General features: G+C 43.4%; 2 protein-coding genes across 3 annotated transcripts in view; one reads left to right on the top strand and one right to left on the bottom strand.

Annotated features, from left to right (window-relative positions):
* The window catches only part of UBXN4 (UBX domain protein 4), a 43,792-nt gene extending 32,268 nt beyond the window's left edge, over positions 1-11,524 (top strand). The window contains exons 10-13 of the mRNA XM_003267605.3: positions 2,822-2,924; positions 5,520-5,651; positions 6,642-6,844; positions 9,201-11,524. Coding sequence (XP_003267653.1) covers positions 2,822-2,924; positions 5,520-5,651; positions 6,642-6,844; positions 9,201-9,339 — 577 coding nt within the window. The 3' untranslated portion in view covers positions 9,340-11,524. The remainder of the gene's footprint in view (positions 1-2,821; positions 2,925-5,519; positions 5,652-6,641; positions 6,845-9,200) is intronic.
* A 2,717-nt stretch (positions 11,525-14,241) lies between these two features.
* LCT (lactase) overlaps positions 14,242-26,010 on the bottom strand; it is a 54,378-nt gene continuing 42,609 nt past the window's right edge. Inside the window, exons 13-17 of one of the 2 annotated variants that reach the window (XM_003267604.3) lie at positions 24,384-24,493; positions 21,011-21,145; positions 17,043-17,266; positions 15,962-16,189; positions 14,242-14,943 (exon numbers count right to left, since the gene is read on the bottom strand). In XM_003267604.3, coding sequence (XP_003267652.1) covers positions 14,723-14,943; positions 15,962-16,189; positions 17,043-17,266; positions 21,011-21,145; positions 24,384-24,493 — 918 coding nt within the window. In that variant the 3' untranslated portion in view covers positions 14,242-14,722. Of the gene's footprint in view, positions 14,944-15,961; positions 16,190-17,042; positions 17,267-21,010; positions 21,146-24,383; positions 24,494-26,010 lie in introns of those variants that run through there. The other variant, XR_004027345.1, reaches the window with a different exon arrangement.

Genomic DNA, 26,010 nt, shown 5'->3' with positions numbered 1-26,010 from the left:
CCTTTTCTCTCTCATGCCTGTATCAGTCACTGAGAATTCTGACTGCCCCTGTTTGGATCATGTGGCCACCTTCAGACCAGTCAGTGTCCACATGTGTGGGCCCTCTGGTTGGAGGAGGTGACATGCCCAACCTTGTGGTGAAGGAGGTGGGGGAAATGTTATTGATAATTATACCAGAATGAATGACACATAGCAGGGTAAGAAGGCAGTTCCCAAAACAAGAATATGTTGAAAAGACAAAAAAAGTTTAGGTTTCTAGTACACCTTGCTAGTTGGATTATGGTTAATACTTATTGTCTTCTCTGTGCCTTTTCATATTTCCGTATTGGACAGTTAACAAGTAGTATTTTGTAATCAGAAAAATTTTTTTAAATAATTTTCCAAAAATAATGAAGTAATAAATTTAACAAAAGTGTAAGATTTGTGTGCTAAAAATGACAAAACATTGTTGAAAGATTTAAGACCTAAATACATGGAAAGTATCCTATGTTCATGGATAAGAACAATATTGTTAAGATGATAATCCTCCCCAAACTGATCTGTAGATTCAACATTCCTATCAAAATTCCAGCTGGCTTTTTTCCATAAATTATAAACCTGAAATTCATATGGAAATGCAAGAAACACAATAGTTAGAACAATCTGGAAAATGAAGATGGATGACTCATACTTCCCGATTTTCAAACTTACTACAAAGCTATACAGTGATGTAATGGTATAAGATGAACATACAGATCAGTGTAATAGAATGGAGTCTCTAGAAATAAACCCTTACATTATGAACTGTTTATTTTTGAAAAGGGTACCAAGACTATTTAGTGGGAAGGAAGAATCTTTTCAACAAAAGGTGCTTGGACAACTGAATATCTACATGCAAAATAATGAATTTGGACCTTTACCTCACACCATGTACAAAATTAACTTAATGGATCATCTACCAAAAAGTAAAACTGTATAAAATATATATTCTTAGAGGAAAAAAGAGGAATATATTTTTGTGATCTAGGAGTAGCCAATGGATTGTTAGACATGGCACTAAAAGCACAGGAACAAAATTTAAAAATAGGTAAATCACACTTCCAAAATTTAAAACTTTTGTGCTTTGAAGGATATCATCAAGAAAGTGCAAAGAAGCTGGGCGTGATAGCTCACGCCTATAATCCCAGCACTTTGGAAGACTGAGGCAGGCAGATCACTTACGGCCAGGAGTTCAAAACCAGCCTCGCCAACATGGCAAAAAACCGTCCCTACTAAAAATACAAAAATTAACTAGGCATGGTGGTGCACACCTGTAATCCCAGCTACTCAGGAGGCTGAAGCATGAGAATCGCTTGAACCAGGGAGGCAGAGGTTGTAGTGAACCGAGATTGTGCCACTGCACCCCAGCCTGGGCAACAGAGTGGGACTCTGTCTCAACAAAAAAAAAAATGCAAAGAACAACCCATAGAATTGGAGAAAATATTTGCAAATCATATATTTGTTGAGAGACTTGTGTCTAGAATATAAAAAGCACCTGTGACTCAATTATAAAGACACCCAGTTCAAATATGTGGAAAGGATTTGAATAGACATTTCTCCAAAGAAGATAAACAAATGGCCAGTAAGCACATGAAAAGATGTTCAACATCATTAGTCATTAGGGAAATCAAGTCAAAACCACAATGAGATACTATTTCACACCCACTAAATATGCCTAAATGTAAAGAGAAGGTAATAAGTGTTTGTGGGGATGTGGAGAATTTGGAACCTTTCTTTGTTACTGGTGGGATTGTAAAATGATGTAGCCACCTTGGAAAACAGTTTGCCAGTAACACAAAATGTTAAACACAGTGTTATCATAGGACCCAGCAGTTCTACAGCAGCAGTTTATACAGCAGTTTATATCCAAGAGAATTGAAAACGTCCACACAAAAACCTGTACATGAGTATTCATAGCAGCATTAGTCAAAATAGCTAAAATGTAATAACCCAAATGTCCAGCAACTGAAGAATGTGTAAACTGTATCTCATGCAACAATGTTTTTGAGCAATAGGAGTAAGAACTGATACTTTCAACAACATGGGTGAACCTTGAAAATATAATTTCCATGAAAAAAGCAAGTTACAAAGGTCACATACTGTATGATTCTATTATATGACATGCCCAAAATAGACAAATCCATAGAGATAGTAGATTAGTGGTTGCCAGGGTCTGGAGGAGGGAGGGATAGGGAGTGACTGCTGATGGGGTTGGAGTTCCTTTTTGGCATGATGAAAATGTTCTGGAATTAGATAGTGTTGATAGTTGCACAATTCTGAATATATTTAAAAATCACTGAGTTGTACACTTTAAAAGGCTTAATTTTTGTTTGTTTGTTTGAGAGAGTCTTGCTCTATTGCCCAGGCTGGAGTGCAGTGGCACGATCCCGGCTTACTGCAACCTACACCTCCCGGGTTCAAGCATTTCTCCCTGCCTCAGCTTCCTGAGTAGCTGGGATTACAGGCATACACCACCATGCCCAGCTAATTTTTGTATTTTTTAGTAGAGACAGGGTTTCGCTATGTTGGCCCAGCTGGTCTTGAACTCCTGACCTCAGGTGATCCGCCCGCCTCGGCCTCCCAAAGTGCTGGGATTACAGGCGTGAGCCACCACACCCAGCCTAAAAGAGTTAATTTTTTTATATGAATCTCAGTAAAGCAGTTATTAACAAACAAAAAGATCTGATATGGTGGAAAAAACTATTGTCATTGCACATTTCTACTTCCATTTTCTCTAACTTAATGATATTGTTAGAGAATATATAGAAGTGAAGATTGTGACTTTAGTTTTCTTTTTTCATAGCACTATTGCAAGAATTCAATTCCGTCTTCCTGATGGTTCTTCCTTTACAAATCAGTTCCCTTCTGATGCTCCTCTAGAAGAGGCAAGGCAGTTTGCTGCACAGGTAAATTTATGTCTTGAGTTGTAGTAAAAATAGATGTGTAGCTTACTAAATTATAGGAAGGGAAAATTTCAAAGCAGAAGTTGAATGTGAGTGAATTGTGACCTCTCCAGGAGGGAGGCACAAGACACCTCTGAGATATTGTGGAAATTCTGTCGGGTGTCAGTGCATATGGGAGTAACATATCTGCTTTGTGTGCAGAAGTAGGAATTTGCTGATATTGTATAATAGGTCCTGGGAACTTTTCTTTTTTAAAATTTTTTGAGACAGGATCTCACTGTGTCGCCTAGGCTGGAGTGCAGTGGTGCGATCACTGCTCCCTGTAGCCTCGACCTCCTGGGCTCAAGCGACCCTCCCCCTTCAGCCTTCTAAGTAGCTGGAACTTACAGGCATGTACTGCCATGCCCAGCTAATTTTTGTACTTTTTTGTAGAGATAGGGTTTCACCATGTAGCCAGGCTGGTCTTGAACTCCTGGGCTCAAGCATTCCTCCCACCTCAAACTCGCAGTGCGTTGGGATTACAGGCGTGAGCCACCCAGCCCAGCCACTGGGAACTTCTTCACTGATCAGTAGACTCATTGAAGGAGTGACAAGCAAGTGATTTCCTGAAGGTCTGATGTGAGGGAATTGTCCCACTCTCCTGAAATGGAAGCAGTTTTTCTCAGTCCTCTCTCCATTTCCTACAGATTGCTTAGGGGCTGGTCATTTTCCTACGATCTACCTGTTGGCTAAGGAAAAAGAGGCAGTAAACTTTGACAATAGTATCTGCTTCAGTAATTTACTTCCAAAAGGTGGCCTTACTCAGAATCTGAATGGAATATATATCTTAAGATATGAGTAGTTTTCAATTTATTTTTATTCCCTGATTGATTGCTTATTCAAAATGGATTCTGAGCATCAGATGTCCTTTGGGTTCTAGGCTGATTATATGTATCAGTATTTTTTTCATATATGTAACTTCAAGGTTAAAATTAGGGAATTGGGTTCAGATATTTCTGCCAGACCTTTTCTCCACATTTGATCTTCTTGCACTCGTGAACTAGGCTGGACAATGTAAACATTTATTTTAAAAACTGTTTCCCCCTAAGCTTTATAGTAGAAACAGTCCCAAATAGGTGCTTTCATTCTTCTTTTGTCTTGGAGCCTCCCACAATGTGTCCCGTCCTGAGTTTCACTGCTTTTGCCACAGGTAAATGGAGAAGGTACTACATCTTTGATTGCATGTGTCCTATTAAAACTCCACCTCAGGCCAGGCATGGTGGCTCACGCCTGCAATCCCAGCACTTTGGGAGGCCGAGGTGGGTGGATCACGAGGTCAGGAGTTTGAGACCAGGCTGACCAACATGGTGACCCCATCTATTCTAAAAATACAAAAATTAGCCAGGCGTGGTGGCGAGCGCCTGTAATCCTAGCTACTCGGGAGGCTGAGGCAGGAGAATCGCTTGAACCCAGGAGGCGGAGGTTGCAGTGAGCTGAGATTGCGCCACTGTACTCCAGTCTGTGCAACAGGGCAAGACTCCATCTCAAAAAAAACAAAAAACAGGCTGGGCACAGTGGCTCACGCCTGTAATCGCAGCACTTTGGGAGGCTGAGGCAGGCGGATCACAAGGTCAGGAGATCAAGACCATCCTGGCTAACACGGTGAAACCCCGTCTCTACTAAAAATACAAAAAATTGGCCAGGTGTGGTGGCGGGTGCCTGTAGTCCCAGCTACTCGAGAGGCTGAGGCAGGAGAATGGCGTGAACCTGGGAGGTGGAGCTTGCAGTGAGCTGAGATTGCGCCACTGCACTCCAACCTGGGCGACAGAGCGAGACTCTGTCTCAAAAAAAAAAAAAAAAAAAAACCAAAAACTCCACCTCAGTACAGTTATCAAGTTTTGTATTTTGTATATCTTTAGAACAGTAAGGGGTATGTGTGATCTACGGTTAAAAAAAAAAAAAAAAAAAAAAAAAATACAAAAAACAAGTTAGTCTCCTTTGGAATCTTCTAGGGAAAGATACACAGATATCTAAGATTTTACAAGTGAGTTTTGTATATAGAGGACTTAAAATTTTGAGGGTGACTTATGGTGCTGTCCATTGTACATTCTTGGATCTGGGATTGTGTGTATCATGTAGGTTGATTATGGACCATTTGTGCCTTGAGATGAGGAGGCTACACTTCCTGAAGGCATATATGGGGGAAATACTGGTCTAGTCCAAATTCTTAATAGGGATTACCTGTAATCCAAATGTGTGTTCATGAGACATTAAGTTTGCCAAAGGATAGTGAAAACCTAATGATGAACTGCAACAATACTTAAAGGAGATACACAATTGTCCATTTGTACTGAATTTATTTGTGTGTTTTTAGGAACTATATTTTGCTATTTTGTGGTCATCTTTGAGTTATAGAAGCTTTTAAAAACTATTTGGATTTGATAGCTTTTCAGCTGCTTAGGGGCTGGAAGCACAATTTTATACCTTTTTTTGAGTTTACATGTAATGAACTTTTAAAATTAAGTCAATTTTAATTAAAGCAGTCATTTTGGATTCATCTGAGTAATATCTTACTTTTAAATAAAGGCACCCTTTAAGTTTTTAAAACTTATTTTACAGACTGTTGGCAACACTTATGGTAATTTTTCGTTAGCAACCATGTTTCCCAGGAGGGAATTTACCAAAGAAGATTATAAAAAGAAGTTACTGGATTTGGAACTTGCCCCAAGCGCTTCGGTGGTACTGTTGCCAGTATGTATATACAGATGCATTTTTTTCTCTTCTTACTGTTTTCTGTTTATCATACTCTTCATTTCTTATAATTAGGGGAAAGGAAGTGCAGAGGTATACTGTGGATAATTAAAATTCAAGTGATCCAATAATTAGATGAATTTATAATTCCATTATTCTTTGCTTTATTTGTATTGCTGATATTACTTGTGAGACATGAAATAGTTTAATTTTCAACTTTTTTCTTCACATATTTTTGTGTACAAAAAAATGACCAATAGGAGAAGACAATGAGAAATGCAGATTATCTGCCTAATCCACACACTTAGTGTCTTTTATTTATATATGCTTTACTGTTTGCCAAGTTTTAAAAAAAATTATTTTAACATAAAAGTAACATGAATATGCAAACAGATTATCCCATTTGATCTGCACAACAATATTTTAATCTCTGGTGAAGAAAAGAAGCTCAGACAGCTTAAACGCCTGCTGCCAAGGTCCTACCTTAAGTGCCATAACTGGGATGAGAGCCTGGGTTTTCTATGTCCTGGTTAACATAGTTTTCTTTGCTCTATACTAGACGTGCCCTCCACCCCAAAACAGTTAGCTCTCCAGTAATCAGGATTTCATTGTCTGAACCTTTTTTTTAAAATCAGCAAGAAAGACTTTTCTTATAAAAGTTTAATATTCTTAAAGAGAACTACCTTCTAGTTTGTATATTACAATTTCTCTTAAACAGAGCTCCAAATATTATAACATACAATTACAATTGTATATATAATATGCAATATTATACAATTGTAATATTGTATAATTTATCTTTAAAAACTTCTGGGAGTCTTCAGAAGTTTATATATACGTTAAAAACAGCAAAAGATATCATTTTACCCTCTTGAAGTAAACTAAAATTGGTAGGACCTCCTTTTCCAGATAAAAGTTTCATCTGGAACCTTGGGCGTGATGTGATTGTGCTAATGTAGTCTTTATCTAGGTTTGTTTGTTCATTTCTAGGCAGGAAGACCAACTGCATCCATTGTACACTCTTCCAGCAGAGACATTTGGACCTTGTTGGGAACAGTACTTTATCCATTCCTTGCCATCTGGAGATTAATTAGCAATTTCTTGTTTAGTAGTCCGCCTCCCACACAGACTTCAGTGAGAGTAACATCGTCAGAACCCCCAAACTCTGCATCATCTAGCAAATCAGAAAAAAGGTATCTGTGTGTGTTTTCCCCATTTGTAAAATATGTAAGTCATGCCCAATATCTTTTTTAAAGTAAAAAGTTGAGTACTTTGCCTTTCTGTATATGTCCTCTCCAGTTCCCACAGTGGAGGAGAAAAACTCTGATGCTCTGAAACTTTATTGTATCATCTCTACTGCAAAGCTGACTACCTGTGTTTTCTCAGCCAATTTTATAAAACCAATTTTTTGGAAAGCAGCTTCACTTCTACTGGTTTATTGTTTCATTCATTGAAGTTTCTTTACCCCATAACTATCAAGGCATATTTTTTTTTTCTAATAACCTCTTTCTAGTAACCATGTTTTGCTTGACAAGATATTTCATTGCATTAATCGTTCAGGGTCATCTTGCATAATTACTGTAGATGAACTAACTACTCTGCTTTAATCATTTTAACCCTGTTGGTTCTTTTATCTATCGGCTGATAGCCTTGTCTGGATCATTCAGAGAAGGACCAAATTGTGGAAACAGGTTATTCCTTTGAAAATTCTCCCTCGGACTAATCCCTTAACCAAGAGGCCAGGGCCTGATGCAGTGGCTCACGCCTGTAATTCCAGCACTTTGGGAGGCTGAGGCGAGAGAATTACTTGAGCTCAGGCATTCAAGACTAGCCGGGGCAGTATAGTGAGACCTTGTCTGTACAAAAACAATTTAAAAATTTGCCAGGCACATGTCTGTGGTCCCAGGTACTTGGGAGGCTGAGATGGGAAGATCACTTGAGCCCGGGAGATTGAGGCTGCAGTGAGCCAAGATTGTGCCATTGCACTCCAGCCTGGGTGGCAGAGTGAGCGTGAGATCCTGTCTCAAAACAAAAGAAAACAACTTTTATAGCAGATAGCATGCAATGGTTAGCATAGTAATATAACACTGACAATTTTAACTCATATCTTTGTTAAGATTTTATATACTTGAAACAGGTTAATGGGAAGTATTTTCCTAGAAAGATTATGCCCCTTTCTAATAATTACGTAATAATGGAACTTACTGAAATGGACACCTCTGTTAAGCACTCTATGAGGCCTTTTATAGGCATTATAACAAATCTTCATGCCAGTCCTGTGTGATGAGTAATAGAAATTCTTTCTTCTCTGCCCTCAGTATGGAGAACCCCTAGTCATGTGTTTATGGATTCCATAGGTAATGACTTATATAAGTATTGTGATTGGGCTGCTTTGTCCTTTATCTTATTTCGTAACTGTTAGGCAGGAAGACCAGTTATCTACTAAGTACATTACTCTAGTGAGGACAGAGGGAAACTCAAACAAGGCTGAATCTTAAAACTCTTACAGAGCAATGGGTGGGAGCATGTAATACTGAATTACTGTAATATAGGAGAGCTTGTTGTGTGGATTTTTAACTTTTTTTCAGGCTGGGTGTGGTACCTTATACTTGTAATCCCAGCTGTTTGGGAAGCTGAGGCACAAGGATCACTTGAGGCCAGGAGTTTGAGACCAGCCTGGGCAACATAGTGAGGCTCCATCTCTACAGAAAAAAACTTTTAGTGAGCTGTGCGTGATAGCGTGTGCCTATAGTTTCAGCTGCCTGGGAAGCTGGGGCAGGATTGTGTGAGCTCCGGAGTTTTGAGGCTGTAGTGAACCGTGATCATGCCACTGCACTCTAGCCTGGGCAACAGACGGGAGACCCTGTCTCAAAAAAGAACAAAAAACAACACTTTTTTCAAATAAGAGGAAGGTCTTAGATTGGAGCAAAGGATGGAATAAAAAGGTGTGTCAAAGAGAGGGTGAAGCTTTATGTTCCACTATTATTTTTCCTTTTTTCTCTCTCCCCTCTAGAGTTATAAAAGTCTGTTGGCTTAAATTTTATCCTTATACCTTTGTATTTTCAGATGAGGAAGTCCTCTTCATTCTTAATTGTTTATAAATAAGTCATTCTTGAAGATTTTGCGAAGGATTAAAAATTGACCCTTTCTGTCAAGCTGACTGGAGCTTTGGGTAGTCTCTAGGGTGCTAAGTTACAAATGTTTTGGTAGATATGTCAGCTTGCATAAATAACAAAGGAAAGATTAGTTGGCAAATGGTCACAGTCCTCTAATGCTTAGTAAGTCACTAAGAAACACAATGGAAATGGAATATATGATTTGGCTGGCTGGCTTGACTTAGAGATCAGATGAAGCTAAACTACCAAAGACTACTAAAGTCTAGTACTGTGTTAGTAGATACAATGGTCTCCCATGGACTTTCCTTACTTTAGATGGCATTAAAAGTAAAACTTAGTTGCCTGTACTGATGGAAGTTGGAAGGAAACAGCTTGTATTACTATTGTTTTTATTTTATGACATCTTCCCCTTGCTCCCTCTTTCTCGTATCAGGGAACCAGTGAGAAAAAGAGTGCTGGAAAAACGTGGAGACGACTTTAAAAAGGAGGGGAAAATTTATAGATTAAGGACTCAAGATGATGGTGAAGATGAAAACAACACTTGGAATGGAAATTCCACTCAACAGATGTAGTGTGACAAGTATAATATGTGCAATAATCATTGTTTCTCTTAAGAGTTAATTCAACTAAAATTCTACTGGAGAAGTGGGACTGCTTTATATTTTCCATCTGATCTATAAAATGTCTCTTTATTTCTGCTTAGTGGGTGTGGGTTGAAGGTGTTTAACTCAGAAAAGTAAAGACAGGAAATAACTCTCTGCTAGGTCCTTGCTTATATGGCAACCACTGCTAGAAGCCTAAAAGAACCAAAAAGTCTGCCGCAGCCTGCCTCCATCAGCTTCTTATTTAGTATTTCATATGCCCATTAGCCCTGTGCTGTCAGATGACATGTTTTGTTTAGAGCTACTTTGCTCCAAGACTCTTAAGCCCAAAGTAACTGGTATGTCACTGAGTAACTTGATTCTGTGTCAGAGCATTTTAACTAGCCACTCAGATGAGAATTTATGTTTAACTTCTCTTTTTACTCATCAGCTGCAAGCAAAATCTTGTAGTTTTTAATCTTAAACACTGAATAAAAAAACTTTCCCCAAAATTGGAATGATCTTATTTTTGCTTTGAGTTTTGTTATCTAGCATCTTTTTGTTGCACAGGGCTCTATTGAGGTCCTATGTCTGATTTTTTTTTCCCCCAGTATTGCCCTGGAGCTGTCTCTGGAAAGTAGCTGGCTAGGTTACCTTAACTATCACTGAAGAAAGAAATTTTCTGACACACACTAATGCCATGTGACTTGTCTCCTAAGTCAGTGAGGCATCACTTTGCATAAAGTTACCGTTTGTTAAGGCCTTTGTTCTCATGAGATGCAAAACAGCTGCTAGTCTGCAACCTAGTTTTCCCTCTCACCTTTAACTGAAGTTTTGTCCTCAATAATTACACAAGGACCTAGAGTACCTATAGGACAAAAAGTATAGAATAAAGATATGCCTTTAGTCATTTGGTTTTTCTTAAAAAGTTGAGATTCTTAATCTGACTTACATGTTACTTTATCCATATGTCTTTGTTAGTGGAGACCACTAAACTAATGATGTTTGAAAACAGTTCCTCTGTTTCAGATTGGAAGATAGCACTCTAGAGTGGACATATGGAAAGACTGTGACTTTATTTTGTAATGGGAGGAAGAAATTTTCTCAGAGCAAACTTTCTATTTTTTACCTGTGAAATAACAGTGACTTTTAAAAATGGTGACAGTGTTGGCAAGGAAACAGCAACACAGGCTGTGCTATTGGTAGGAGTGAAAACCAGTATAATTCTTCTGAAAAACATTTATCAGAAACTTAAAATATTTCATACCGTTTGATCCAGTAGCTTCTTCTAAATCATAAATGCAGACAACATTTAGGTATAGACATACTCATTAAGTGTTATTTATTTTACTCAAGAACTGGAAACCAACTAAATGCCTTCTATAGAAGTAATTTTTGATGAGGAGAAATGGTACAATACTAATTAACAACTTGGTTTAACCTGTTTACTGAGCATCTGTTAAGTGTTGGGGGAAAAAAGAAGCAGGATCCAGAGCTATAGGTACAGTGTGATCTCAGCTTTGCACACACATTTTCTACATAGATAGTACTAGGTATTAATATATATGTAAAGAAAGAAAAGACACCAAAACATTAATAATGGTAAGATTGGTTTATGTGATTTTAGTGGTATTTTTGGCACCCTTATATATGTTTTCCAAACTTTCGGCAGTGATATTATTTCCATAACTTAAAAAGTGAGTTTGAAAAAGAAAATCTCCAGCAAGCATCCCATTTAAATAAAGGTTTGTCATCTTTAAAAATACAGCAATATGTGACTTTTTAAAAAAGCTGTCAAAATAGGTGTGACTCTACTAATAATTATTAGAAATACATTTGGAAAAACAGCGAGTACCTCAAGTCAGTTTGCCTTGAAAAATATCAAATATAACTCTTAGAGAAATGTACATAAAAGAATGCTTCGTAATTTTGGAGTAGGAGGATCCCTCCTCAATTTTGTATTTTAAAATTTAAAAGTACATGGTAAAAAAAAATTCACAACAGTATGTAAGGCTGTAAAATGAGAATTCTCCCCCCTCACCTCTTACCCCAGTACTATTCTCCAGAGGTAATCTATTAACAATTTCTTATGTAATTTTCAGAAAATTTGTATGCGTATATAAGCAAATATGTAATCTTTATTTTTTAAATAAATGGGATCATATTATATATTCTACCTTGCATCTTGCTTTTTTGCTTACATAATGTTGAAATCTTTTCCTGTCGACACCAAGCTACCTCATTTTTAATGGTTGCATAGCATTCTGCTTGATGAATGTACTGCATTCAGCTTACTGTCCATGCTCTGGTGGCATTCAGTGGTTATTACACATTTTTCTTTTTCTATTACAAACATTGCTATCGTAAGCAAACTTGGGTGGGAGGTATAGTCTTACTGTGAAAATATACCTGTAGAATATGTTTGTATCACTTGCTAAGTGAAAGAAGAGTGTTTGCAGTTTGGGTTATGAAAGATGCCTCCTCTACAAGCTGTGTGAATTTGAACCCCTACCAACAGTCATGAGAATGTCCATTTTCCCATACCCTTGCCAATACTGTATTATCATACTTTGTTAGCTTGTTCAAAATGATAGATGAAAAATGATATAATCTCGTATGCATTGTATTTATCATGAATGAAGTGAGCATCTTGATGTTATTGATCAGTTTGGCTTATCTTGAGAACTCCATGTATTCCTTGCCAATTTTTATTGTTTTCATATTTTTCTTACTGATTTATAAGACTACTGTGTACATTAAAGCCATTTGCTAGCATATGGCAGTAAATATTTTCTCCCTTTTTTTTTTTTTCAGATGGAGTCTCCCTCTTGCCCAGGCTGGAGCACAGTGGTGCAATCTCGGCTCATTGCAAGCTCTGCCTCCCGGGTTCACGCCATTCTCCTGCCTCAGCCTCCCGAGTAGCTGGGACTACAGGTGCCCGCCACCACGGCCAGCTAATTTTTGTATTTTGTTTAGTAGAGACAGGGTTTCACCACGTTAGCCAGGATGGTCTTGATCTCCTGACCTCATGATCTGCCTGCCTCGGCCTCCCAAAGTGCTGGGACTACAGGCGTGAGCCACCGCGCCTGGCTTCTCCCTCCCTTTTGTTGAGTACATTTGGTAATTTTTTGCCACAATATTATCTGTGTTTTCACTTATGACCTCCAGGTCTTGAGTCTTGCTTATAAATACCTTTCCCACTTCAAAAATTAATTTTCTTATATCCTAGGATTCTTATGGTTTCCTTTTTGTATGTTTAAATCTGGTATCCAAGGAAAGGACCTGGCTCCTTCCCATGCCTGTGGCTAACATCCCCAGGAGGCTGTTCCCTCACCGCCTTCACGGGCCCTCTGCCCCGAGTAGGCGCACTGCCTGCGAGGCGGGCATCTGTTCCATGTGCAGATGCTTCTGTGTCTAGGCTTTCTCTTTATTGATCTGTTTGCTCTCTGCTATACCAAACTAAGCTAGCTTTATAATGTGTTTTAATCTTCTTCCCCCAGATTTATCCTGGCTCTTCTTACAAGTTTATTTCATATATGAAACTTTATATTATTTTGTTAGTGTTGTCCCAAAAAAGTGATGTTGAGTTTTGAGATTATTTAGGTATAATTGGCACTTTATGATACTGAGCTTCTACCCAAAGAATGTCTTTTTTTTTTTTTTTTTGAGACAGAGTCTTGCTCAGTTGCCCAGGCTGGAGTGCAGTAGTGCGATCTCAGCTCACTGCAAGCTCCGCCTCCCAGGTTCACACTATTCTCCTGCCTCAGCCTCCTGAGTAGCTGGGACTACAGGCGCCCGCCACCACGCCCGGCTAATTTTCTGTATTTTTAGTAGAGACGGGGTTTCACCGTGTTAGCCAGGATGGTCTCGATCTCCTGACCTCGTGATCCGCCCACCTCAGCCTCCCACAGTGCTGGGATTACAGGCGTGAGCCACCACGCCCGGCCAAGGAATGTCTTTAATATCAATTTTAGAACCACCCCCACCCCCATCTGACAGACTTTTCCAGTCGATTGATGGAGAAAAATGCTCGTGCACCACAAGCTCCTGACTGCCAGGTTGGGACTCACAGTGTTGGAATGTTTTGATAGGGAAAGGAATGCTTACAAGAAGCAAATTTCAAGTGTGATCATCCTTTTAAGACCAGCCCAAAATTACTCTTAATTTTTACAAAACATTTTCCCAGCTATCTAGACGTAATATATGGGCCAATCAAGTGTTTGGGTGTTTCACACTGAGATTGTCTCTCGGCACATTTGAGGGGATTATAAAGAACCTATCTCTCTCTGCTCCCACCACTGCCCTGGAAATGCTATGTGAATGGGTGAACACACGAAAGGAGCATTTGTGCTTTTCATTGCCCTCTCCAAGTTGTGCTTGCCAGAGACAATGAGACATGGTCCTTGGCCTTAAGAAGCTGATAGAGAAATACGCAATTCCAGTATAGAAAGTGGATGGTCAAGTTGTAATAGGGGATATTTACAAGCATGGGAAGCCATTCAGAGGAGGAAGTACATTATTTCAGCTGAGACTTGAAGGCATTTTCAGAAGAAAGGGTATCCTAGGTGGAAGGAACAGCATTTGGGAAGACCCAAAGGAATATGGATAGTTGTCCTATGTGCAGTTTAGAACTACCACAAATTGGGAAAGGACGGAAACAGGCTAAATGAACCAAGGTCAGATGGGAGAGCTGGGGATGGCATAAAAAGTGGCAGTGGGGGTGTTTGAGGGGTGGGAAAAGGCCACTTTCTGCATGTTGTGGTATTTGCCCCAAGGAATATAATGTCAACAGAAAGACTTGGTCTGGTGGCAAAGCTTAATCAGAGCTCCAGATGGCTTGTGTGACTTCATAACAACTTCTCTTGAACCTACTTTGTCAAGGAGGGGCAACCATAGGAGAAAGGACAGTCTGCTGTTTTTATTTTCTGGAAAACACAAGATGTGAAGCTAGGGAGAGCTTGCAGAAGGGCAGGAGATATTGCAGTCTATGCAGTGGAGTTGATTTCTTATAGAAAGGATTTTCACGGTTTTTGCTCCCTTAACAACTTAACTTAACCCTTAACAACTCTGAAACTTAAAACAGCCCTGTTAAGTTCACTTAAGTGGTTCACAGACCCACTAGACCAGTATCTACATGTTTCTGCAAGAGCTACTTGCTCCTCAAATGCCCAAATGAACTCTGATACTGGAGCAAGATGCAGATATTTCCATTTTAATCAGTAAGTCGAAATCATTCAAGATTAAAGTCATCTCTAATGGTGTAGCAGGACTTTATGAAGTCCAGTATAAGCAGAGTCTAAGACCCTGAGTTGGTGGCCGGGAAAGGTAGATGAAGAAACTAGGCCTGCTTCACAGAACTTGAGGTGGTAACTCATCAGAATGAAGACACCGGGCTCAATTCCTGTTGGCTTCGTTGTGTTTTCCCTTGCTTAGAGCGCTTGCAGTACTTGTATGACAGAAATGCCAAGCCACAGACTCCAAGCAGCACAAGAGAAAAGAGAACGTACAAAGCTGTCTGTGCTTCTGCGGTGCCGAGCATTAGCCCCAGGAACTGCACCTCCTCCTGTCTCACAGGGCTGATGGTGGGTCCAGCATCTAGGAGAGTGTGACACAGGGTGGTTGGCGCTGTCGCTGATTTGAGTTCTCAGATCTCTGAGACCCCAGCAGAGGCTGCATGGTACCCCAAATCCGCCCAGCCATTGACGGGTTGCCGAGGTGGAGGTACCCATCCCCTTTCACTGTGTCAGGAGCCTCTGAGTGAAGTTAAGCAGTTGTATTTTTTAAACATCTCTATCAGCAATTAGAATACAGGTTGAATATCCCTTATCTGACATGCTTGCTTAGAATCGGAAATGTTTCAGATTTGGGATTTTTTTAAGATTTTGGAATATTTGCATATACATAATGAGATATTTTGGGGATGGGACCCAGGTCTAAATATGAAATTCATATGTTTTATATGCAACTTATCCACATGGTGTGAAGGTAATTCTATACAATATGTTAAATAATTGTGTGCATGAAACAAAGCTTTAACTGTATTTTGACTGCGACCTGTCACATGGGGTCAGGTGTTGAATTTTCCATTTGTGTTGTCATGCCAGTGCTCAAAAAGTTTCAGATTTTGGAGTATTTTGGATTTTGAATTTTCAGATGAAAGATTCTTAGCCTGTATAATTGAAACTGGATAATTGTCATTTACATTTGTGTAGTGATTTATACTCTTCCATTTAACAAACATGGGGCACCCACATGGTGCAAGCATTGTACTTTCATGGTCCCTTTATTTGATCCTTCTAACTGCCCAGAAGCATGTGCCTGGTTTCTTATCTATGAGTGCACAGCAAGTTAGTGGTAGGGCTGGAAGAAGAGTCTAGACCTGCTTATTCCCAGACCAGGGCTCTGGTTTCTAGGTGTAACATTGACCCTAAGTGTCCTTTGTTCTACCCAGGAAATGTCTGGAGCATTCAAAGAAAATAAACATTTGTTGAATGAATGAAGGAGATGGAGCAGCAGAGAGGAGGGTAATAAACTAGAAGAAAACAGACTGAAAGAGGCCCTTACACCTGCCCCTCACCCTTAGGCTTTATTCCCTTCCAGAGCCACATCTCACCTGGCTGGTGGAGACAAGCGTGAGGCCCTGTAGCGGGGTCAGGGAAGCCATTGCATCGGACCACAGAGGCATAGAACTTCGCTGATGCTTTGGGGATCCTTGGCAGAGAAGGGTCACTGTAGTTCACAAAATTCAGACCAAATCTCTCTGAAAAGCCTGTGGCCCACTCAAAATTGTCCATCGCACTCCAAACTGTGTATCCTCGCAGGTCCACCTTGTCCTGCACAGCTGCTCAAACACAGAGGACTAGGCATAAGTTTCCTATCTCATGAGGCAGCTTCCTGCCAGGCCTTTGGAAGCCAGGTCTGCCTACTGCTCTCCCCACCGCCCTCAGATGGCAGTAAGCTTTGGCTTTAGCTCTGTGAGAAAGCAGCCCCTTTCTTTGCATGCAGTGATTGTTAGCGGGTCCTCTGTGGATAGAGATGCAGAGCCACCAGCATCTTTAGAAAGGCTCAGCCCTGAATGGGAGTCGGGAACATGGGTGGACTAATTCCCCTGGGTCATCTACACTTCTATCCATGATCTTGGTCAGTGCCTTAGAATGTTAATGCTTCTCCCTATAGAAAATAGCCCTTAGATAGAATAGATTTCAGCTGAGCAGGATTTTTCTAGTCATTTCCTTTGCTGGTGCATTGCTTGCTGTTTTACTCAGCATTTGTTCCATTCTCTTGTCCTCATGGTCCCATCTCAAGTTGTTAGGGCTGAGCCAAGAGCCTCAAACTTTTGCTTGGGGACTAAGAGACCCTACAGGCAACCATACAGCCTACTCCTCCTGGGGCCTACCCAGACCGTTCTCAGGAGGGCTCTGCTGTTCCGACATCAGGGACGATCAAGGGGAGCAAGTGACTCAGGCCAGGAACTAGGGTTTGGTGGCGTCAGGCCACTGGGCTTGCTTGCTGAGCTTAGACATAGGAAGGAAAAAACTCAGAGCGCAGCCCTAAAGCAAAGCTTAACCCCAACAGGAGCAAGAAGCCTTATCATTCTCTTACTGTGGCCCAAGGACGCTGTATCACACTCCTGCAGATAGCGGATATTTCCAAGAGGGAAAGGTGCATGCTGGGGAAGGGCAGGCCCGTCGTACCTTTGAGGGCCTCATTGATGTAAGTCCGAAGGTAGTAGATCCTTACAGTGTCATTGAGGTCTGTTTCTTCCCGCTGGGACACTCCATTCTCTGTGACATAAATTGGAGGGTCATTGTATTCCTCCTTTAACCAGTTCAGGATCCTCCTGAAGCCAAAAGGCGTCATCTTCAGCCAGAGGGAGCCAGAGTCTGGCCACGAGCGATCTGCGATGGAAGCAACTCCTCTACAAGTTCAAAAACTAAAGATCAGGTCTTGTTTTGTAAATCTCAAGAGGCCCTTTACACGAAACACAAAACAGGACTTAGACCAGGAAAAGCCTTAGGTTTTGTCTAGCCTTAAGAATCATACTAAACCCAGAATAATCAAATTGCCTCAAATTCTCCTCCTTTCGCTGGTTCTAGCTGCCTGCACTCTATGCTGGTATAGCATTGGACAAGCCACTCAGCTCTCCGTCCTTCAATTTCTCTGCCTATGCAGAGAATGATCTTGCTCATGGAGCCCAGCCCTCCACTACTCTGAATAGATGGCTCCTTACACCAGCTATGAAAGCTGTGGGTGTCCCCAGCTCCAGGCTTCTGATGGACGCCAGTGCTGTGTCTTCAGAGAATGGGCCACCCATTCTAGTCAATGCCACATGCAGACCACGGGTGAGGCCACAGGCACGAATACTTGTAGGGGCCCTGCTTTGTGTGAAGACAGGCAGCAGACAGGCTGGCACCTCCTTCAAGTGTCCAAGAGCCTGGCCTCTCTCTTCAGTGATGGACGAGGAGGTGGACAGCTCCTGCCACAGGCGTGCCTGCTGGGGGAGGCCACAGAAGCCTGATACTTGTAGTCACATATGTCAAATAAGGACCAAGCATTTAGACACTTCTTACACTCAGATCTTTCAGGGAAAAAAAAATTAGTTTTATCAGCACCTGGATTTATCTGACTCAGCTGAATTAAATGTGGGCCATTTCATAAGCACTAGTGGAGGTCTTCCCAGGGATAGCCCCAGGGCTCATGAGAGGGAGGGAGAATCAGAAGGAGTAGAGGGGTGTTCTGGAGTCTCCTCAGCCCCCTTGGTGAGCCTGACTCTGGGGGTTTCAGGATACAGTGGGAGGGGAGGGGCTGGTTTTCAAAGAAAGAACCTGGACACAGTCAGAGCTACTGGTGTGGAAAGATGCTTGATGGAAAAGGAACAAAATGAGATTTTCTGAAAATGGCAGGAGACAGGACTTAGGTACAGCTCCCACTTGGATGGACAGAACAGTGTGTGGAGGCTCACATTGTGAACTGTTGCTCCAAGAACTACTGCAGGAACATACCAGAAAAAACAAAAGAATTCACAGACCCTTTGAAAGAAGCAGAATGCTGCTGCAAACTCCATGAGACAGCTGCAAAACGGTGAGTTCCCGAAGTGTGAGAAGGGGAAAGTCTGCCTCTGAACACACATCCTCTCTGGGGATCTGAACATCCAGATCATAGGAGAAGGATTTAACCTTACCTAGAGCGCAAGTGGATTTAGGGAGCCAAGTGAAATGTAAAAGTAGAAGAAGCAGTGGGAAGAGCCCTGTAGCCACTCCCTGTCCCCAGCTTGAGCCCAGGGAAGCCATTCCTGACTTTATCCTACAGGGGTCCTTGCAGAAGGAAGCCAGTGGAATTAGGGAGGGGCAGGAAGAAGGAAGCTTCTAGCTCAACTTAATTTCAACTAGAAGCATGAATTTTCCTGAGCAGAATCTTGGGGGCAAACAAGAAGTGCAAACAAGGGGAGCAAGTGACTTGGCACAGAAGCCACAGCCAACCGTGTGGGCAGGTGGGGAGGGGCAAGGCCTGAAAGCCCTGCTTGCTTTCTCAGAGAGAAGGCTTGTAGCCTGGGGTGAGATCTCTGCCCTGCACACTGTTGGCAGGGCACAGCAGGAGTGAGACTGGCCTTGCTGGCTGCATGGGAGCTGGGTGAGGCTTGTGACTGCCAGCTTTCCCAACTTCCCTAGCAACCTGTATGACACAGGAGAGGAAGCCATAATACCCCTGGGAACAGAACTCCACTGGCCTGAGAACCAGCCCCCTATTCCCCCACAGTGGCCGCAGCAAGCCTCACCCGAGGAGAGTCTGAGCTCAGACATGCCTAACGCTGCCCCCACCTGATGGTCTTTCTCTACCTTTGCTGGCAGCTGAAGACAAAAGACATAAACTCTTGGGAGCTCTATGGCCCTGCCCATAACCTGAGAAATCCAAATACTTACCCTGGCCAACGTAGGGCAAGCTTATAATCCCCCTTCTACTACCACAGCTGGTGGCAGTGGAAGGGGAAAGCACCTTGAAAGTGCCATCTCCTCTCTTCAAAGTGCCACCTCCTGGCTGGAGACCAACCAACTCACGCCATTATAGCAACTCATAACAACCCTGCTCCAAAGAAGGAGAGAACGACAACTAATTCCACTGCCTGCAACATCCTGGCTAACCAGAGGTCCTGAGTCTGTCCACATGACAACTTCACTGCTGGCATAACCAGCATTTGAGAAAACCAGCACATGAAAGAAAACTATAACCAAGGACCCTCACAGAATCCACTTCACTCCCCTGCCACCTCCACTGGAGCAGGTGCTGGTATCCATAGCTGGGAGACCTGAAGACAAATCACATCACAGGACTCTTTGCAGACATTCCTCAGCACCAGTTCAGATCCCAGTAGTCCTGCTGGGTGGATAGACCCAGAAGAGCAATGGCAATCACTGCAGTCTGGCTCTCAGAAGCCCCATCCTTAGGGAAAGGGGGTGAGCACCACATCAAGGGATCACCCTGTAGGACAAAAGAATCTGAACGGCAGCCCTTGAGTTCTAGATCTTTCCACTGAAACAGTCTACCCAAATGAGAAGGAACCAGAAATGTTAATTCTGGTAATATGACAAAACAAGTTCCTATAAGACCCCCAAAAGGTCACACTAGCTCTCCAGCTATGGATCCAAACCAAGAAGAAATCTCTGAATTGCCAGATAAAGAATTCAGAAAGTTGATTATTAAGCTACTCAAGGAGGTACTAGAGAAAGGTGAAAATTAACTTAGCGAAATTTAAAAAACAATACAGGATATGGATGAAAAAGTCTCTAGATAAATAGATATCATAAAGAAAAAGACAATTGGCCGGGCACGGCGGCTCACAGCTGTAACCCCAGCACTTTGGGAGGCCAAGGCGAGTGGATCATCTGAGGCCTGACCAACATGGAGAAACCCTGTCTCTACTAAAAATACAAAATTAGCCGAGACCATTCTGGCCAACATGGTGAAACCCCGTCTCTACTAAAATACAAAAAAAAAAAAAAATTAGCCAGGTGTGGAGGTATGTGCCTGTAATCCCAGCTACTCGGAGGCTGAGGCAGGGGAATCACTGGAACCCGGGAGGTAGAGGTTGCAGTGAGCCAAGATTGTGCCACTGCACTCCAGCATGGTGACAGAGCGAGACTCTGTCTCAAAAAAAATTAATGAAATAAAAATAAAAACCGTTACTTAAAAGGTGAACCAAAATCTTTTACTATCTCTACTTCATAAAAGCATTGTTTAAAAAGAGAAAATAAAATTTTACTCTTGTATTATTGTAATATTTATTAATATTAAAGCGAATTTTGATAAAACCTAAACAACTTTTTTTTCTTGAAAATCCTTTTTAAAAACCAAGCATTTTTAGAGTTGAGCAGCCTGTGAAAAAGAACACAAAATAAATAAATACATTTTAAAAATGAAATAAAATAAAACAAAAAGCCAAGCACATGTGCCCTAATGGGAGGTGCCCTGGAGACCCCGGCCTTCTCTCCCTCTTGCTTGCTGGAGATTTCCTTGGGATCTGTGGGGTGGCGAGCATCTTGCAAACCCTGGCACATTCGGTGTTGGAGGCCCTGTTTTGAGGCTGGGCAGGCCTCAGAGAGCACAGCCAAGGGCACCTTTCTGCCTTTTCCAGAGATGGCTCCGGGCTCCCTTTTGGTGGACTTACCTGTCTGCATCAAAAGAAGAGATGGCAGTGGCATAGTTGAGGTTGTAGGCGAGGACAGTGGTATAGTGATTGAACCCAAAAAAGTCATAGGTGCCGTTGATCCTCCTCTTCTCACTCTCTGTAAATTCTGGCAGCCTGGGTGGAAGAAGCCATTGAGGGCAGGGCTCCGGGGAGAGCCATGCTTTGAGAAGAGAATGTCATAGGGCTGGGGCTGGGGAGCACTCTGAACCCCAGGCACTTGGCAGTGAGTAGGGGAAACTGGCAGGGAAGAAGAGGTCCTTCAGGCGGTGCAGGAAGCACCTGCGGTTCCTCCCGCCAGACCATAAACCTGGCTTCCCTAGGTCTCTACAAGAGCCTCTGAAACCTGAAGGACCACACAAATACACACACACACACACGCACCCACGCACATACACACACACACACACACACGCATACAGTTAATTTCCTTCAAACATTAACATATGCAAATTCTGATATTTAGCATCTATGACAGATTTCAAAATCATGAGCATGCCTGAGGTACATACCTGAGACTCTTCCCCTATGTTTGTAAAATTAGATCTTGTATAATTTTTTTTTTTTTTTGTGACGGAGTCTGGCTCTGTCACCTAGGCTGGAGTGCAGTGGCGCGATCTCAGCTCACTGCAACCTCCGCCTCCTGGGTTCAAGCGATTCTCCTGCCTCAGCCTCCCAAGTAGCTGGGACTACAAGCGCCTGCCACAACTCCTGGCTAATTTTTTGTATTTTTGGTAGAGATGGGGTTTCACCATGTTGGCCAGGCTGGTCTTGAACTCCTGACCTCAAGTGATCTGCCCACCTCAGCCTCCCAAAGTGTTGGGATTACAGGCGTGAGCCACCGCACCCCACTCTGTATCTTGTATAATTTGTTTTTCCGTTTTCTGCCCTTCCCAAGTTTCTCTGCTCCTGTTGGGGTTTGTTTAGGCATGCCTCTTTTCTCCAACTCTAATAATAATAGCTTCAAGATCTTTAAAGTAGCAGGGGAAATAATTTGCAAATTGAGTATTTGAGTTTGAATTTCTCAGTTCTCATGATTTCACTGAACTTTGTTTTCTTTCTTTCTTTTTTTTTTTTTTTTCAGACGGGGTCTCGCTCTGTCCTCCTGGGGACACTGCATGTCCCCTGAGGCTGGAGTGCAGTGGTGCAATCATAGCATTGCAACCTCAGTCTCCTGGGCTCAAGCGACCCTCTCACCTCAGCCTCCCAAGTAGTTGGGAATATAGGTGTGCGCCACCATGCCTAGATAATTTTTAAATTTTTTGTAAAGACAAAGTCTCACTATGTTGCCCAGGCTGGTCTTGAACTCCTGGTCTCAAGCAATCCTCCTGCCTCAGCCTCCCAAAGTGCTGGGATTACATGTGAGCCTGGGAACTTTGGCTTATTAACGTGTAGATGGAGCATTTTCCAGACACTGAGTGAAAAGCCTCTCCTGTACAACCTGATTAATACACTTGTGTGCAGCATGTACAGGTGATCCTGAATGCATGCGCATGCCCACAGGGAGACCTGGTGCTTCCGGTTTAGGTGTGGCCCAGAGATGCCCTGCTGAGGCCTCTGACACTTTCATCTTGACCTTTCTGCTACCATTAACCTGAGGGATCAAGAACCTCCCTTCCCTGGGATTTCTGAGATGATGGGAGAAAACAAAAGCACAGCCTCCTCATGTCCCTGACGCCTCTGCTCAGAAGCCAGCAATGGCCTGTTGCACCAAAGCCAAGGCCCTGTGCTTGGCTTCCAGGCCCTCCACTATGTAGCCTCAGCCCCTTCACTGCTGCTGGGCTGGTCTCCCCACTCTCAGCTCTGGCACCCCACTCATTCTTACCTCTAGGCCTGTCTTCACAACCCTGCCCCTTGGAAGGAATGACCTGTAATCTCCCACATTCTATCTCCTGTCAAGGCCCAGCTCAGCTGATGTCCTGCCTTGTCCATGAAATCTCCTGGGTCTACCCAGCCCAACCTGATCTCATCTTCTGAGTTTTCTTTGTACTGAAGAGCCTGGGGAATGGGATTCTATGGAGCACTGTCTTTCCAGCTGATCTGTCAGCAGCTTGAGGAGCTGACTTGGAATCGTCTCCTTCTGTGGACCCCTCCCCCTGGCCCTGGCTCCGGCAAATGGTAGGTGCTCAGCAAAGTTATGTGGATGGGCCGGACGCTCACCGGTTTTGCTGGAGATCACAGTTCACAGATCAGACCTTTAGGCACAGCCTGCTCTGGGGGACTTACCCTAACTAGGCCGGGGTGTGCATTGTGAGGTGGGAGCTGGATTTTTTTTTTTTTTTTTTTTTTTTGAGACAGAGTCTTGCTCCATCGTCCAGGCTGGAGTGCAGTGGCACAATCTCAGCTCACTGCAACCTCTGCCTCCCAAGCTCAAGCGATTATCTGGCCTCAGCCTCCCAAGTAGCTGGGATTACAGGCCCCCGCCACCGTGCCCAGCTAATTTTTGTATTTTTACTAGAGACAGGGTTTCGCCATGTTGGCCAGGCTGGTCTTGAACTCATGATTTCAAGTGATCCGCCGGCCTTGGCCTCCCAAAGTGCTGGGATTACAGGCGTGAGCCACCACACCCGGCCTGGGAGCTGGATTTTTAATCCTCAGCTGGGCTATACGGGGGCATCTAGGGGCAGGACTCAAAGGCTATGTTGGGAATTCACACTTGATTCCCGCCGGCCTTGGAGCGGTGGGCATGTTCCCGTGGGCAGTGACCACCGCTTCCTGCGCTTCCGCACACCACACCTCCCACCCCACTTGCATGATTCTCAAGCCCCCAGCATGCGCCCTGGGGGCAGACAGCTTGGCTGCAAATCTCAGCTCTATCTCTTAATAGCTGGGTGATCTTGCCCTAATCTTTGTGCCTCACTTTACTCATATTTAAGTAGAAATAAAGATATGAACAGAAGATGGGTAAACGTTGGCTGCTGATGTTGCTACTCCTTCCTTGACAAGAAGGGGCGGGCGGGTAAGGAGGGACGCTTTGGTGCAGACCATCGCCACCTGCTGGCCAAGTGATGCAAAGCACACACCTGACTGTCACCCACTGCCACCCACATTCACGCGTGCAGTGATGAAATAGGATAGGATGAGCTGGGATTTGTCTGTGGAGTGGCGTAGTGGGGTTGCTTAGAGGTGGATATCCTTGGGACAGATTTCCTGGCTGTTCCACAATGTAATAACCATAATAGCAACCCCCCTCTGTCAAGCACACAGCAGTGCCAGGTGCTGGGCTAAGCTTTACATATATGATCACATGTAACTTCCCAGCAAGCAAAGAAGCTCAGTCATGGTAACTTGCCCGAGACATGCCTCTGTGACCCCGACGCCCATGCCCTCACCACTGCGGGTACCAGGCCCTCACCGAGACTTGTTGAGGCCTGCAGCCAAGCTCCTGTCACGGATCCGCGTCTTCATCACCTCATTGTAATCTCCATTCTTGAAAATAGGATGTGCAAACCAGCCTCCCATGAACTGCGGGTAGGGAGGGGGAGACAGTCAGCCTAAGCGTTACAGGTGGGCACAGCAAGAGACAGCACCATCCCCGCTCAGAAGTGCCTGGCCTCACAACCTCCCTCCTTTTTCTGGACCCCCAGGTTAAGTTCTCTTCTCTGTGGCTCCTGCCTGTTGCAGCTTCAGTGTCCACAGGTCTCCCAGCTGGGTCTGTGCTTGCTCAGTTGCTGTTGCACTGAGGACAGGGCCACCTCTTCATAGTTACAGCTTGAGGTGACAGGAACTGACCTGGGCACTGGCCCTGGTGCTCAACAAATGCTTCCTGGCTGCCCTTGGGTGGGTCCTGCAGAGGAGAAGGGAGAACCCACAAGCCTCCAGGCTCCCGGTTCACTTTCTCACCACTGAGTGGCTGAAATTCCTCATCAAAGTGCCCAAGGAGCAACCAGAACTTTCCGGGGAGGGCTGAGATGCAAGGCTTTCCTGACTTTCCGGGCAAAGCGTAACTCTTAATGGGCTTTCACAGCCCCAGAGTGTGGAACTGTTTGACCCATTTTCTCTAATGAGGCCTAGGCCATCTTTATCATGAAGGGGGATACGTGGCACCCAAATACTATGATGCTGGGGGGTTGAGAGCCTTCTTTAGTCTCTCCAAATCCTCTCCTCACCCACTGGCTGCTGCTGGGAATGTGGGGTGAGGGCAGCTTCCACTCATGGTCAGAGATGAGGCATGGAACACACGCGCCCTGGTAAAGAGGCTTAAATGCACCCACTCCAAGGTAACACACTGGATATTTTCGTGGAAGCTGATTCTAATAGGAGATGCATCTGTCATAGTCCATGGCTGCAGTATCACAGTTCACCAGTAAGTGGCTCAATCTAATGATATGACAGCCTAACGTTTCCTGACGTTTGAAGTTTTGATTTCAGGAAAAAAAGGAAATGTTGCTCTAAATCACCAGTTCTGTGAGTCTGAAATGAGGGATACGTTCATTTTGTTTCAAAACTGTTTCCCCAGCTGGCTAGCAGACCAGAAAATTTAGCTCCTTGTTGCATTTATTAATTTGACTATCTTTGTCAAGTTCTCTTGTGAAGAGTTTGGCAAACCAAGGCCCATGGTGTTTCCCCCAAGACAGTTATAGTGCCACAGTTGACAGACTCTTCCACGGAGCCCAAAGTGGGAACCAATCCAGAGAGAAACCCTTGCCTTTCCTTCCTGATGCAAAATGTAGGAGAGAGCACCTTCTATCCCTTTCAGAGACTCTAGGAGGAGCCAGAGGAGCTGTGCCGTGAATGAGGATCATTCTTTTCCTTCTCTCCTCTTGTCAGTCAGGGGTTCAGGTGGAAATAAAGGTAGGCCATGCTGGCACCTGCTTCCTTTTTTTTTTTTGGAGATGGAGTCTCTCTCTGTTGCTCAGGCTGGAGTGCAATGGCGATCTCAGCTTCTGGGTTCTCCTGCCTCAGCCTCCAGAGTAGCTGGAACTACAGGCATGTGCTGCCACCACGCCTGGGTCATTTTTATATTTTTAGTAGAGATGGGG

This window comes from Nomascus leucogenys, chromosome 20 (assembly GCF_006542625.1).
Source record: "Nomascus leucogenys isolate Asia chromosome 20, Asia_NLE_v1, whole genome shotgun sequence".
Classification (NCBI taxonomy): domain Eukaryota; kingdom Metazoa; phylum Chordata; class Mammalia; order Primates; family Hylobatidae; genus Nomascus; species Nomascus leucogenys.
Note: the sequence above shows the minus strand (reverse complement) of the source record. Positions and strands in the feature narration are given on the sequence as shown.